We start from the raw sequence: 18,211 nt of genomic DNA on the forward strand, positions 1-18,211 counted from the left end.
CTTTAATAATATAATACATCTCATAAAAAAAATATTTCTGAGGCATTCCCATATACTGTTATAAAAATGTGAAATGTCATTTTTTTTTAAGTTACTTTTATATATATATATATATATTTCTCGTGTTGTGAAAACGTACACTAAAACACATTGCGTTACCCCACTTTGACTTGAAACCACGTTTTTCGATTTATATACCACCGAACACCACACTATGAGATTCATTTTTCAAAATCCGATGATTTATTATTCTTTTCAAATGTATAAAAACTGGCATTTGTCGAGGTCAGTCTATCCATTATACTACCTATGTTTATGAACTGACTTTTTAACTTAAGCGGAAACCTTTAGCAGGTTTTAACATTGGTGCGTTTTTTTTTTCCACAAAAATCAGTTTTTGTAAGATGAGTAACATTAAAAAAAAAACAAATTTTAATTATAATTCTATAAATTAAATTCTATTATTAGTTGGTTCTGATTTTTAGTACATACTTGTTTATCAGATTTTTCACTAGTATTCTACAAGACGTCTTGTCACCTAAAATTCTGAATAACAATATAGTAGGAATGCAAGACCTTGGAGATATCTTACCAGCATTCGAGTAAGCCGAGACTCTATGCTATTCCTTCGTACACTATGATACAAAATAAATACTAAAGGATTCGGTACTCATATATGTTTCTAACATATTTCAGTCACAAAATATACGGTAAAAATATGACGTAAATACCGTATATAATTGTTACTTAAGATTTAAATATTTTAACCAACCACTGGTGTTGTTTAATTATTTTTGAACACTGATATTACTCATATGGCTGTCGAACAATATTGATAATGATAATATTGTATATAAGAATTGATTAAGGAGACTTCGAAAATAATATTCTCAGACCTGTATTTGTAGATTTTATGGAAAGCCAAATAATATATTATGTTTATCGTTATACGTACATAGGATTAAAAAGTATTATAATTTCACTGTCGTAAAAGGAAAAAACATATATTTACCTAAATGCGCAGAAATATTTTTGAACATCATGATAAACGGCTTACACGAGCCAACAGTCATTTGCATAATAATATATTCTACGTCTAACAAGACAAATTGCCTATGCAGTGCTTCTTGAAAAAAAAAATGTCAGTTTTTCTTTCGTTATTATTATAATATAATAACATTTACAAACAAAATTATTCAAAATTATTATTACGCTGGCCGAATTCATGTCGAAACATTTTGTGATTTATATGTTATGCGTTTACTGGTCGGTGCGGATGGTGTTTCAAAATTATAGAAAAATTATTACAATCAACAATGGATTTCCTATAAGAAATTAAAGCGCTACGTTATTATGTATTGTAGATCGTAAATCTGCAATAATTGCAAAGGTTTAAAAATACCTACGGAACGGGCACTAAAACCATACAGTTACTATACTACAAAGTCATGGTCGGTACGCGTTTAATGCATACCTATTATTATTAAATTTTATACGACTTTTTAAAAAAAAAAAAAAACATTTTTTATTATATAATAACTTGCCGGTGAGGACAATATATTAATTGGAGTAATTATTCGACATCGCGCGGAAACAACGCGTATATAATAATATTCGTGTATTGTTTTTAATGTCACAAAGCAAGGAAATCTATTCTATGAGCCGTTATATGATTTTAAAAAATATATAATAACGCCGGTTGGTAGAAAAGTACAATGTGGGCTTTCATATTGTCACACAACAACATATCGCCCTACAGTTTTTCAACGTGTTTACATCATAGCGTTGTGTCGATTGAAAATGATATATTATATATTTTTTCAATACTAATTAAATCACATTATAATATTTTGTGGTGATTAGAGATTATAAATATTTGTAAAAATAGTATTCTATTGTAGGTTTACCTTTAGGGTAAATAAAATAATATTTGATGTATGTTATTAATAATTAGTAAGGTAAGTAGTTATTTGAACTAGTTTATACCATTTTAATTGAATTTATAATACCAATTAAATAACGATTTAGAGAATAATATTCCGGTATCGATTGTGAATCAACAGAATATTTTAACTTTTAGTGATGTCAATATATAATTGAATAATTGATACTTGATAGTAATAGTTCTATACATAATAACGCTTGTTATTACTTTGAAAGTTCTCGGAAAATCCGGTTTATAATAAAGTAACAGGAAAAAAACAACATATTTTCTTTACATGCATGTGCAGAATTTTAAGTCAACAGTTTTTTATTCTACGAAAAACAAAATTATTTACCACAACTTATAAATTAAGATGCAGTATGAATTGCATTATTTATTTATTTTTTTTTTTTTTATCGTTTTATCATTAAACCATTTTAGTCATAAATATACTATTTAAATATTATAAATAAATAATTAATATATTCATTATTAAATAAACATTACCGCATAAGAAAATTGTATGCGTAATGTAATTGGATACTGTTTATCAAACACATACAAGATAATATTATATGGATTATAAACTTTTATAAACACTAACTTTGATTGGTGTATCGGTTTTCATCGATGTATGACCTATATAAGTTTGCCTTCGATTTAATAATAAAGAATATATTATTATAACTAATAATATAATGAATTAATATATATTTATCTTATATTTCCGTTGGAAATGAATATCTATAATATTTAAAAGAATTTTTGTGCCTAGTTAAATAATACGATTAATACATATAATTATTAAAATAAAAATGTATTAAATAACATATTAATTGTATTTTATTTCATAGTTTACTATGGTTTTTACCCAAGTCTATAAGGTATCGTAGCTTATTGAGTTTTAAAACTAAAAATATATATCCCGTAAACCTCAATAATGTTTTACTTAGATAATAGATATATTTTATACTCGATTGAATAAATTTAAATTATTGAAATAACTCATGTTCGAGTAAATTATACAATATGATGATATATATATACAATTTTTTTATCAAACACTTTATAAAAGTTGTTATTTCTACCGATTTAAACAATATGTTATAATTATTTATAGCCTACGAGTTGATTGGAAGTGTAATAAAATGTACAGTAAAATACTTACTAAACATCAAAAATATATGCATTATTGAAGAAAACTTCAACCCGTTATATTGGCAAAATGTATAGTAAATTCGTAACGTTTTATATTATCATACTTTATGAACATTTTGTAAATGAAAACGTGTATATTTTATAACAACAGTAGTCGCATAACACGGTATGTGTTGCAATTAATTATAATATTATAGACGGTTTATGAACACATCCTACTCACTTTCACTTAAAGAATATTGCAGTAAAACATACAGTTTACGTCGTATAATAATGCGTATGCATCATTTTTGACTGGGAAATAGAAAATTACGCTTTATTATAATAGTTAAATGTAATTATGTATGATTTCTGCTTTAGTGTTGTATCATCAATTAAAAATGAAGATATTTTTTAACAGTTTAACTCTGTGACTTATCGTTTGGTTTATGAATGATTTTCTAACACAAAATGTAGAATTTTGATAATAAAACCTATTTTAATGTTTGAATACCATTATTACGTGAGTAGCGATGGTATACTTATTTTCCCTTAAAGTTACAAAGCATCAAAACGCTTATTGACGTTTATTTAAAACGAATAATAAACTTCTATGTAATATACTGTTTAAATTATGTGAAAATAAATATTACTCAATATATTAAATACGAAATACTGTTAAGGTTTTTGAATGAAAAACATGTTTTCTCAATCAGTTCGCACGTGTTTAGCCATATTAAATACTTGAATTAATTATTGTCTATAATTTTGTAAAAATAAAATATTTGGTTAGCCTTAATTATAATTTCATTGTGAAACGGGTAATAATATAATATACTTATCGAACATTTGAGCAATTATTATGACTTATATTAGATAAATGTTAGGTCAGGATTGGATACTCGGCAGATATTTTTTGTTGAATCACCTGCATCATATAAAAAATGCATTTTTGCGAACCGAGGTAGTCGAATGTGCACTATTTCGGACACCAAAATGATGAATTATATTTTTTAGCTTTAAAATGAAAAATCGTTCTATATAAAAATAGTATATTATTATAATTATGTGTTTTAAGTACCATTAACTTTGAATAAGAAAAAATATATATTATACATTATTATCATTTTTTTTATTGTATATGTAATTTCGATAGTGATTATAATATAAATTGGTTTTCTCGCATTTTTCAGGAGTGTTTCCGTTCGCCCCGGTGTATTGTTTGGCATGGATATGTCTGGACGTGTTATTTTGCACCGCCAGTATAATGCACTTGTGCACGATCAGCGTGGACCGGTACTTGAGCCTGAGGTATCCGATGAAATTTGGCCGGAACAAGACGCGACGGAGGGTGATATTAAAGATCGTGTTCGTGTGGTTGTTGTCGATAGCGATGAGTTTGCCACTAAGTCTCATGTACTCAAAAGTAAGTTTTCCTAAATTATATATTGTACAAGTATAATATCATGTACGTGTTTATTTTTATTATTGTATACTATTATTATACGTTGTGATTTTGCGGTTTCCTCTCTTGGCCCGTTGCATCCCATTAAACTTTGAACTACTTAATTTTTTTATTTACAAACTACCATTCCTTCTTTCCGCTGCATGCATAATGATTTATCGCTACTACAACTGAAACTATACCACTACCATGGCTTGTCGTTGAATTTTTCTTACGATGACAATATACCCAGAGGTGGTTTAATTTTCGATTAAAACTTACATTTTAAAGATATTCCACTCGAAAGGACGCGAAAATCGGTTGATATAAAATCAAAATGACATCCTGGTCGGAGAATGGGATAAAGTGAAACGGTGGAGTAGATATATGTGATGATATATTTTTCCACCGTTACTAAACTCACCTTTGGCCATAATCACATATGCACATAATGCTTATATTTATAATATAAGTGTTAAATAAAATATAATAACGTTTTGTTAACAAAAAAAAAAAAAACAAAGATTAAATTAATGGTATTGCATTTTGTGTTATTTGAGATATTATTTTAAGTCTAAGCTCAATACGATGATCTTTAGATTTCCATGTGGTATTGTAAATATTATTTAAATTTTAGTTTTTAAAAGTATTTATTTTAAAACAAAATTTCAATATAAATATATAATATTATACATTAATATGTTTTTATACTTAAATATAACATATTTTACGTTGATTTATTCAAAATATTTTAAAATTTACACGATATTCCTATACATAGTATATTTTTTTTTTAATTACCCACCAAATATGTAATTTTACGAATTTATTTTTTTTAAATTTTTTCTTAAAATATTTTATACAAATCAAACACTTGATTTGGATTTTGTTAAAATACATTCATACTTGAACATATTATATTGTTATCTTTGTCGTTTTTATTTTCACTTTACTAAATATATATAAATACATTATATATAATATATATATATATGTATATGATATATTGTTAATTCTAAAACTAACATTAAAATAGTTTTAAAAGAGATAAAATAAAAAAAAACAGTATACCTACCTCAAAAATAAAAACTGTTCCAAATATTTGATTCAGTGAATCGAGATTTTACTATAAAGTATATTAAATAATGTACATTGTTAAAAGAGTAAACTTTACATAGAAAGTTTACAAAATATTTTTATATAATATTAAACTGAGAAACAATGCTAAGGATCATAATAATTTTATCGAAAGTTTGCATTTTAAAGCGATCATCTTTGGATCAAAAAGTTTGAAAAGAACATTACATGTATTGTTATAACTTATTTAAAATAATTTAAAATTTAATTCGATTAAGTTAAAGTGTTTGTTTTGAGATATTAATATTTAAGTCCATCTCTACTTGAGTTCAGCATAAATGCCTATGATAATATTTTAAGGATATTTACAACACTATATAAAAAAATATCAAACATAAAAATCCATTGCTACCAAATTCTTTTACGTATTCACTTAATTTTTTTTGCAAAAAAGACTATTTTAAGTCATTTTTATTGAATAACCTTAAAATAAAACGATAACGAAAAACACAACTATATTATGCATTCAAATATTCGATAAAAAAATCACGTTTTATGACTTCAGGTCACAAATACATCAAAACATTGTTTTCACTCAAAAATGTACATCAAAATAATATCGAGATTCGTGTTATTATAAAATCAAATTGCAAAATGGTATAGTAAAAATTATTCTAAGTGTGTAAACATATTATCATTGGTAATTTTTTTACTGTGACTTTTTCTCGTCACTTTTGAGACCTATTTTTTCTTTCTGATAATTTTTAATTTTAAAAACGCAAATTTATATATTAATGAACTATGTACCAAGTTAAAATGCTATTAATGCTTGACATAGAATATTATTTTTATTATTATGTATGTTTAAATTGAAGTGAAATTGCTTCTACTGCAGTCGCTCAGTGAATATAAATTGTTGTCATTGGGAGCCCTCAGACTCAGCTATGTGCTTGTACTGAGTGTTATAATAGATTTTGGCATTCCGTGTTCTCCGGTATTTAGATGGCGCTCTGCATTCCTAGTCTTGTTTCGTTTATTTTGAATCGTTCAAAATTCGTTACGTTTCACAATGTTGCATTTATTATACCACATTTCAGTGTAATATTTTATACAGGTATTAATTAAGGACAAATTTTGTTTTACGATAGTTTAGCACTTAAGCACATTCCATTTTTAAATTTTTCAAAAACCATATTTCAAACGTGTAATCTTTAAAAACTATTTTTTTTTCGAAGTATTTTATTTTTAAAAAAAAGTTGTGAACGAAATAAACTAAAATAACTTAACATTCTTGCACGCCTAAAACAGTAAAACCATCAATATAAAAAAACAAATGTAATAAAATTATATCATTATTAATATTATGTTAAATTTTGTTGCAACGACATCCTATACGATTGAGAACTATTGAAATCAGAACCAGTGGCGCACGCTTATTTTTCGATAGGGGTGACGAACACGTTTTTAAAAGGAGTAATACAAATTTGGTTTACGGATCAAAATAAAATTTTCGATAAAAAATATTTACCATCATATAAATGTTTGAATTTATTTCCATAGATAAAAATAAAAATAACTTATACTATTATGGTCTCAATACTCACTATTTTCATCTACTTTGTTACAAACTTTGCATGTATTATTGTAAAATTTTTTACGAAAAACTTAGTTTAGAATTTCATTCTATCCTTCCGAATACGTTTTTATAAATTTAAAATACATCCAAGACAAAGGTTCTGACAAAAATAACTTTAAAATAATTAGTTAATATTAGTTAACATTTAGTGTTTAGAATTTGTAAAACTATACGTTGAGAATGATTACCACATTAATTTAATTTTTATTACTGATTATTGATTATCTGAATTAACACAACTTAGTTGATATTGTGTTGGATTTTTATTATAACTAATATTAACAAAATATAGTTAATATAGTTAATTAGCAATATAGCTAATTATTTATACTTATATAATTTATATAGATTAACTAGAACGATTAAGTACCACCCTTTACGCTTATTGAAAAATAAACGTGAACATATGATTTTCTATAATAAACAAAAGATTCTCAGTCAAGGCACTCTTTGCCGTCATCATCACCGCCCCTTGTTTATAGGGGTTTCAGAACATTCCTAAAAGTACATGCCTTAAAAAAAAAGTCCACGCGAATAAAATGAAAATAAGAGAAACGAAAATAAAAAACCTTTTCAAATTAGAAAAATCCGTTTTCTGTTCGATAAAAAATGTTTGCTGACGTGGCAGTGATTATAATTAGCAGTATTATATTACCAATCGGGTAAAATATATTCAACTATATTTTATCGTCGTTGAAATACCTCCATGTCTTATTTGGCCTTACACCGAGAACAACATTATAGTGACATTTTGTCCCCTTTTATTATCACAACATTCCTGTAACAGTCTAAATCTTTGCTAATTAAAGTAGTCTATTTTTAATAGAGGACATAACTTATTTATTTTTAATACACCCTAATAACCCAAATGCGTCTCTATATCAACTGTAATGCTATACGATAAATCATACCACTTATCACGTCATGTGGTACATTGTAATTGGAGCAGATAAAGTTTTCAATAAATTATTTTTATAATTCATTGACAATTGAATAATGAGCAATGTGTTATTATAAATGTTTTAAATTATTATAAAATCTATTATTTATATAGGTATAGTAATAGTCATATCCGAGACTGCAAATTTAATGCGCTAAAACAAACAAGAAATATGCATGTACTTAAACACTTGGAAATAAAAAAATATATGCGAAAATTCCAAAATGTTCTAAACGAAGTAAAATTACGCGGTAATAAAATAAATTCACAACAAAATAATGTACACACGCTACTCGACGGGTACGACGAGCAATATGCGTAAAATATTAAAAACGCGTACATTGGACACGCAACGAAAACCAATAGATACGCTACTCCGGCGAGCTATTTGGATCGAAGTGGACCGTCATTTCGTTCTGTTGCGTTCATTAATTTCCCGTTGATAATAGCTGTGTCGGCCTTCTTAAAACCGTGAGTGTACTGACCGGGCTTGCGATTTGTATCCGTATTTATAGGCGCGGTTTCGTCCATCACATCGGTAACGCGATGGCGCTTGGGAAAACCGCAACATTTTACGGAGACGCCAATTAGTACTGATGAAACGCAACACCGCACCGAGCCGGCGCCCGGAGCTTCCGGTGAACGTTGTTGACGTTTACGATCGTCCTCGCTGTTATCGCTTTTGATTTTACTGGTACTCCTCCGATTGGTTATGAATTTTTGAGCTATAACCAATCTAGTTCACGTCACAGTAACTCGACGTATGTGCTGTTTTAGGCGTTTTAGCTCATCGCGACAACTCGACATTGTAATGCGCATAAAGACATTACGGCATAATAACCATATAATATAGTCATTGCCGTATGGTCACCAAAAATAGTTCGAATGGACAAGTTTGCACACGTTTTGTGTCTTATTATAAAACAGGACAGAAGTGCGCTCCACATAATAGTTCCTAGTTCTGGCAACACAGTCGGCGGACGGTTAGAAGACCAATCTTATACGGACCTCGACGTCAAACACGCCCGTTTATTCGTCCGTTCGCGACGATCAGCATGCTAGGATACTGACCGGAAAACTCGTGCAATATGGAAAAAATTGGCCCAATATAACATATTATGATAGATAATTATATACGCGTTTATTTACACAACTATATTTAAGGAATTACAAAATAGCGAAATTAAGGATGGCCTATTTGACATGCGAAAAACATACTTCGATTGGCGAGAACATGCGCTTTATAAAGACGAAAAAAAATAATTAAGTTTTATTTATATTGTATGTAAAATAATGTTTTTACAATAAAAATATCATATTCAATTATTTTATAAATATCGAGTTTGGTCAAATCCACAATTTATTCACGAATAAAGAATGACATCATTTAAGAAACACTTATGAAATTTTTTTCTATAAGTAAAACTATGAATTTGCAATTGTAATGTGTCGAGTGTCGACGAATTTACATTTTATCTCTTTTTTAATTTAAGTCGGAATAAAATTTATGAATAAGCAAAATTAATTATAACCACTTTCGACTTGTAATTATTGTGAACTGGCAACTGCATACAACCACTGTAAATAATAATATAATTATTATTGTTAGTAATAAATACTTTCATTTTAATAAGCAATTTAAATTGACATTTTATAATATTCCTAACTACTTAAGCTATTATATTATTATGGTAGGTATATGGAAAAATATTTTAAGAAAAGTGTATCAATTGGTTTTACTTCAAACTAATTATTAAATGTGAACGCCACTATTGAGAATGACCCATTATAACATTTATTTTTTCTAATTTTACTTATTTTACTTTTTTTCTCAAGTACGTTTTTAATAGTTTTTTCTTTGTGACGAATAATAGTTTAGCGGTACGAAAAGGTTAGTAGCTTTACGAGGGTGGCTGTGGTTTGGTCATCACAAAGCCGTAGTCGTCCTTAAGGGTAGTACCTCAATAAGAGGGTGCATTCTATATTAACATCATAAAGTATAAAATATTCAACCACAAATACTTTCAATCAAGTATATTAAAACTACTGTTTGTGCATAATATTATCGTAGTTGTATTTTACGTTAAATTTTTGCAATAATGGTACAACGCTTCAGGTTCACGTTTAAATCATACATTACATTAACTATTGAAATAGAAGCTATAATTTAGATCAAAAAAATCCAAATCGTTTTCTTTTTTTTTTTACCGTGAAAAGTATTACGATACTCTCGTTAATCTAATTTATTAATAATATTTTAACATAAGAAATAACTCAAATAAATCAGTCACGTTATATTTTATAACGTATAAATATATTTTACTGCATGATATACTGAAAATGGCACGATTCTGTGCCAATATATGCGTAAAGATTGTTAAAAACATTGCACACCTCTGATTCAGCATTCGAGTAGATAAATTAACAAAGTACTACATCCAATTCTTCTATAAGCCTGCGAAGTGTAAAACAAATAGTAATAATTTTAATTTTATTCTGAGAGTCTACAATATTATTATTAACAAACAAATATCATAATCTAACAAGATATAAAATGCTGGTTTTTAATACATGCTTTTTAAATGCATAACCTATACATTATGACCTATTTCAAACTTTATAGTTGGTACTTTCTGTTTATGTTAATGACTATGTAATATATATACTCGTATTATAAAAATAATATAATTGTATGGTTTATATTAAATAAGCATTGACATTTTTATAATGGTACTATCATAAAAATGTTAAATGCAACAAATTAAAGTTTAAATACTAAATTATTATTTTTAATGAGAATACCTACTAATTATTATTAACTATTATTGTTTTATACGTAAACTAAAGAAAATTACTCTTGTGTGACTGCCCAATTATCTAGTTTCAAAAAATCCATAATTTTTACGAAAAACAATAGAATTTTTAAATAAATAACAGAATAATAATGTTAATTTTAAAGTTCACAGTAATTTATGATTTTCTTGAATCTAACTAAGTATAAATAATTTAACATGTTCCTTAAATTTTAATTCAATTTTCTGTTCCACTGACTACGGGTAAAAACTCAAATTTTAATATTGATTTATTTTTTTTTTTTTACTAGAGGGCTTTGGTCCTCTATTAGCCCCATATTAATCCTCTAAGACGTTTTGTCTAAAATATACGTTCTTAAAGTATTCTAATACTTGATAATTTTGTTTTTTTTTTCAACAACAGTTATTTATTGATTTTTTAAATTTTCATAAAAATTATTTTCCATGTAGTAAAAAATTGCAATACTTTTTTTATAGACTAAAATGATTAATTTAAATAAATTATTTATTCAACTTGAATTTGTATCATATTTTAACTTATATAAATATATATTTTTAATATTGTTTTTATGAAAATGTAAGTATGTTTTATTTTTTGAATTTTAAGTTTAGGCAATACAATTTTTTTTATTAAATTTGTTGACACGTTAAATTTATTTATTATTATTGTTTCTAATTACACAGTTTATCTTATACATTACCTATTTAACGTTTCATGCAGTTGAATAAAATAAAAAATCACTTTTATTTATAAATATTAATATATATTATACAATAAATCAAAAATTGTAATTTAGTACTTATATAATTGTATAATGTATTTTTATCCGGTATAGATCAACCCCACCGATGTCCCACCTCATACAGACTCCTCAATAAAATTACTATATTGCGATCTATGTAATGTAAAATAAAAATATGTACCTATGTGACCTAAGCAGTAAAAATGTTGAGTGTAATGATATTCGAGTCAGCTCTTTATGCGCAACACTTGTCGAACACTTCACAATCCAAATTTGCATGCACTTAATTTATATCGAGCGGTAATAAAGTTATGATCACTATAGTCGTTTTAGATATCTCGTTGCATACAAGAATTATAATATCTATATGCCTGTAATAGTATATACTTTTTTTTATAATCATGTATCTTTTATCTAAACATAAAAGTTGTATTATTTAAATGTTTGAAAAAATGTTGAACCACAATCACAGTAATATAAACAATAATAATACAAATAATGGCTAATAATCAGTAATATGCATCGTGCTGTTGTATTATTTTCTGTAATTATAAAATTATAAATCTAGTTCAATATAATTATATCAAACGATTTATGTAACTATAAAAAAACACAAAAACCAAAATAGAGTTTTAATATTTAGAATTACTTAAAACAACAAAATCACGCTTTTACATTGTTTAATAAATTTAAATTTGTTTATATTATGTCTCACGGTATGATGTAATGAAATTTAAGAAATGTTACAGTTTATTTATTGATTATATACGCCCAATATGGTTTCTGTACAGTATAAAGCATAATACTAATACTTAAGGTATTATATTATAATAAATTATTATAGAAATATGAAACAGTAGGTATTCATAAATTAATTAATAACAATTAAATTATTAATACAAATTATTATGATGGTTATTATTTGAGCGAAATTGTATTTTTTTATCTGCAAGAGTTGTCATTGAAGAAATCAAAATGTTTTGTAGAATTACCAACAATAAGCATTGTATTAATCTGAGCAAATTTACCATAGTTTTGTCGGAAGGTAGATATTATGTAAAATGTGTATGCTTCTGGAGTATTTAACTGAGAAACTATTATGGGTATTTTATTTAATAAAAAAGAGCAGTCAATTTGAAAATTAAGTAGCTTTTAGAGCAGCCTAAGCACATTATTTAATTTTTGTCTATTTGTGTGAATTGAGATTCAAATGTATTGGCAGTTGCTCGGTAGATAAGCCTATTTTATTTGTTTTGTATGTTAGTATCTATAGGAATTGGTTCTGAATACGTTCAATTTTGGTAATTAAGCTAGATTTATATGAATTCTAAATGATTAAATTATATTCTAAGATAGAATAAACTAAAATATCGAATTTTTAGGCAATTAAGATTTTTGGACTCCAATACATTACGACGTATAAATTAAAATATACACGGATAGCTTTATTGCACATTGTGCACATTATATCTATATGGCTATTAAAAGATAGATCAACTAATAACTGAATACCTAAATCTTTTATTTGTGAACAATAGTTAAATCAGATTCTGAATTGGAATTTTAAATTAGAGCGATGAAGTAAAAAATAGATTTGAGAGGATTTCTCAGTGTTTATACTAAGGCCATTTGTTAAGCGCCATAAATAAAACTGATCTAACTAAAATTGGAGTTTATAACAATCATTAATTGAATGTATAAACGTATACACTTTTTAAAGTTTTAGATCATCAGCAAACATTAACAAAAAACAGTTTTAAAAAAAAAAAAAAACACACATCATTGTAAAATCAATACATTCATCACTCCGTTCAGAATCTAAATATAACTGTGTTGTATTTTTATAACAAACCATTTTATTTTATCAAAGCCAATTATTTCTGCACGAAGCAAATTTTGATTTATGTTCTAAGCATAGACATTTACCAGTATATCGTTTAGTAACACGTGTATAGTCAATGGACATTTTGAATTGATTTCCTTTCATTATTATAATTAACACTGTGAATCAGGATATAATTATAACCCATATAATATGAACAGTTTTAATACACTGATGGTTTAATGTTTATAGGCTATAAAATTAACTTCAGCAGATTTTTGAATTGATAAAAATTACATAAATATTGTTTTATTGTACTATATTTATTAAGTCATTAGATCATTTTTATTTTCTAAACTGAATATATTAAAGGTAATATATTAATAGGTATTGGAACGATATAATAAAATATTTAATATAAATTACAAGTATATTGATTTATATATATATATAAATATATATATATATATATATAAATATATATGTATATATAAATATATATATATATATCAATATAGCTTGTAGGCATTATTTTTGTCTAATCACAATTTGTTTTTTCGTTGCAGGATTTCAATTCGGTACTAGTAAATGGCTCTTGTCAGATACCCGATCCATTGTACAAACTGATTGGATCAATAGTGAGTTTTTATATTCCACTGGGCGTTATGATACTAACGTACACGCTGACCGTTCGACACTTGGCTGCGAAGAGACAAAATCTACAAACAGGCTTCACGCACAATTCAAATCAAAGTAATTTTTGAACAGAAATGTGCAAATTATAGTTTTGGAAGTTTTGCGATTTATTTGATTAGCTTTAGGTAATTGATGATCGATCGTTTAATAATGGGCTCTTACATCCTGACATGGCTAATGTAATAATAATAAATTAAAATACAACAATTGTACATTATCAGCATTAAAAATGTATTTTCCATCTTGAGTTTTATACAAATTATTTTTACCGTAAACAGCGTCTATTGAAAAGTCACCTTTTCGATCTAGTCGATTGTATGTAACACTTTTTAATCGATTTAATTTGTAGGAACTAAGAATAATGGTATAACAACCCCATTGTATAATAAAAAAAAACAGAAAACAGTATACTTGATTTTTTAATTTCAATACTATAATATTTTATCAAAAAATAAATCTAGTTTTGTTTTAAATTCGAAAAAATTTCAATTTGCAGTACTCATCTAATTTAATATAAATTCTCTCATATAATGTACTTCAAAAGTTCATATAAATATTAGTATTATTCAATTTTGGTCATAAATTAGAAATAAATTGTTATTTATTTTACCCAACGAATTTATTTTCAGTATAAAAATAGCGAAAAAATTATATTCCTGTTTCTTAACATAGAAATTTAACTTTATATATTAATATGGGCGTCTATTATGATGATAAGCCAGATATAATTTTTTATTTTTAAATCCGTCATTGTTCTAATGCTTCTGATATGTAATTCGAGTTTCATATTCAGAATTACACCAAAATAATTAAATAAGCGGTATACGGTATAACTAAGTACTTAACATTCTGTTTGCGATTTCTCCTTTCGGTGAGAACTTTTTTATGTTACACTATTCGTCCTTCTCTATCACAAAATTCACAAAAGTTACATAACAATTTATTTGTACACTTCTATAACGACTGTAAGTAAGATAAAATTGTTTACGTTTCTGACGACCCTTAACCCTTATATACGCCGGATATATCATTAATTTATCCAATTCACTTTGTTTCTTAGCTCAAGTTTAGTCTAAATTTGTTATACAATATTATGTTGATAATATAACTTAACTCAATCTTCAAACTAAATATTGTTAGTTTATTTACATTCAAATACACCCATGGAATATCTTAAATGTATTAAGTAATTAAATTGGATTAAAATCAATTTATAGTGAATTTTTTTTTTTTACTGCTATTTTTTAATATTTAATTATTTTCAATATTAATTTTTAAAATAATAATTTATCAATATAGTATTTGTATAGTAAAAAAAAAATACAGTTATTATGAAAATTGCTAGGTATTTTGTTATGATTTTTTGGCTGTTTGTAAGTAACAAAAAATCATTACACTAAAGAAACTATTCTTATTGGACCTTGAAATGAACTATGCTTGTTGGAATTTTCAAATGTAAATATGTTGGTGGTTGTCTGCAGTTTTTTTTCCCGTATTCAGTAAAAATACAAAAAGTATTGAACAATGGCCTATTTGAAAAACAGTATTTTAGATACAGGTTTCCATAATCGAAGATGCAACACGAAATATGTGGATTACTTCTCCATCCGAAAACGAATACATTGAAAAATGTGTTAATATTAATCGAAATTGAAAAAAAAAATTATTTTTAGTTTGCACAATACACTTTCACCTCCTAACCTAACCTTACTCGGAAAAAATAAAACCGTTCCATGTCATTGTATTAAATAATATATACACAACTTTTTGTGAATTCGTTCTTGTTATGATTTTATTTAAACATTGGATAAAACAAAGAAAAAAAAGAATTGATTTATACATATTTGCTTTTTTTACCAATTCCATCGTGTTAACGGATATTTAAGAAAACGTTGTATATTTATTCATGTAATCTTTAAAAATTCTACTATCAGTTATTTTCATTAATGACTAGTCATCATTGACAATGTTTAATGCAGATATAAAATGGAAACATGTTTGACCATGAAATAATTAAAAACAATAATTAAAGTTGAAAATATTTATTTACTTATTATTATTTTACTTAAATCAACAAAATGTATTATACGAGTAAAGTAATAAATTCTTTGGGTAGAAAAAAAATTACATAATCACCATAAGACACAAATTGTTGTATGTTTTATTTGCCAACATTTTTATACTATTATAGCAAAAAAACTTGAATCAAACAGCTCATGTCCGACATGGTCTTATTGAGCCAGATAACATTTCATTCAGTGTATATAATACAACTACTTATCTCCATGATTTAACTGATACAAAAATCATATATCAAACTATAATGTATTCGTTCTCTTGAAAACAAATACAGAAATATATTTATATAGTGGAGCTTCAATTACTTGAATCGGTTGATGGAGACATAAAAATCGTGTTATCGAAAATATTTTATTTTATATTAAATTTTTCAAAAAAAAACATATTCTACGGTAATAATAAATAGCATTAGTAATTTATTAATTATATTTATGGTACATAGATGAAAATATTTATTAAATATCTTCTGTAATATCTGATTTTTTGTAATCATATTTAAGTAGTACTTGTACACTTAGGTACTATACACTAGGCAAGTGTTGTTAAGGAAGATTTCACAACGTTATACTTCACAGTACACACACATATATATATATTATCACTATAAATAACCATTCAATGTATACGTTTTATACTACATATTTCAGTAATTTTTGGTAATTTATATTGAGCAATTTAAGTTATGACCTACAAGTCAACTTAAATAACTCCGACTTATTAAAAAATTCGAGTTAACGAAATTCGAATTATCGAGAAAATTAATCCCTGTATAATACTTATATTTAAACCCTATGTTGAAACGCAGGAGCCAAGGAATTCCTTCCAGTTATCAACAATTTGACTTATTTGACGTACAAGTTATCGTGTTCCACTATATTTGTTTAAAGCGAAATACTAGTGAAATTATCTATTTGTTTTTCTTATAAAACAACATTAATTTTACATCCAAACATCATATTAATTTAAATAATAATTTTATTTTCATTGGCTATAACGATTTTCCACTAAGAATTTTAAAATAAAATAATAATAATAAATTCCATATTAAGTTCTCGTAATGGTCATTATTATAATAAACAAAAATTGTTCACTTAACAATAAAAAGTAAATTTTAAACATGTATTGTTAATTGCTATTAACGTTTCATAAAATTTAGAAGAAATAGGTGTACTGCTAACCCATAATATACATCATAATATAATATTAACAAATAATTTTAAATGATTTCCAACGTAGATAATATATAAAATCTATAATACTTTAGTCCTTTTCTTTGTTTACGTTTACTTCAATGAATTTATTTATTTTAACAATTATTATATTTTTACTTAGTACATGTATTGTTATAACACCTGGAAAGCGTTGAGGGGCGAAATAAATTAAAATTTATAATTTCTACAACATAATTTCATACTTGTATACTTTTTTTTAGACCTCACAAACACGCGCACAATGTTATAACATTAATAATATTACAACTTACACATCATATTGTTTGCGAGCCTGCTTTGTCTGTTTCTCCCGAAAAACTCTGTCGTGGCAACAAGTGATTTAAACAGCAAAAAAAAAAAAAAAAAAACAACATAAATATGTTAAAATAAAAAGAGCCGGACATCCGTGCTTACTGTAGTATCAAAATAGTATAATATTAAAGTGTTATGTGCGTCCCTAATCGGTGGGTAGGTTTGCGAAAAGTTCATTGACGACGGCAATCGCTGCTGCCGCCACGTAATAAAAACCGTGTTTCCCCGCGTGCACTGATGGCGTGGTGCCGCGGTGGAATGGTTCTAGAGAAGGGCTATCGTCACCAAAGACTTGCTAAAATAAAATAAAATGTTCGCTACGGCAGAACTTTATTGTGACACATCATTTTGTACAACTGTACAGTTGATCCACCGTA

The 18,211-nt window shown here is 26.1% G+C and overlaps 1 protein-coding gene across 1 annotated transcript in view; it reads left to right on the forward strand.

Moving 5' to 3' along the window:
- Window positions 1-18,211, forward strand: part of LOC113552886 — a 146,572-nt gene that overhangs the window by 103,379 nt on the left and 24,982 nt on the right. Inside the window, exons 2-3 of the mRNA XM_026955885.1 lie at window positions 4,255-4,487; window positions 14,103-14,289. Coding sequence (XP_026811686.1) covers window positions 4,255-4,487; window positions 14,103-14,289 — 420 coding nt within the window. The remainder of the gene's footprint in view (window positions 1-4,254; window positions 4,488-14,102; window positions 14,290-18,211) is intronic.

This window comes from Rhopalosiphum maidis, chromosome 2 (assembly GCF_003676215.2).
Source record: "Rhopalosiphum maidis isolate BTI-1 chromosome 2, ASM367621v3, whole genome shotgun sequence".
Lineage (NCBI taxonomy): Eukaryota > Metazoa > Arthropoda > Insecta > Hemiptera > Aphididae > Rhopalosiphum > Rhopalosiphum maidis.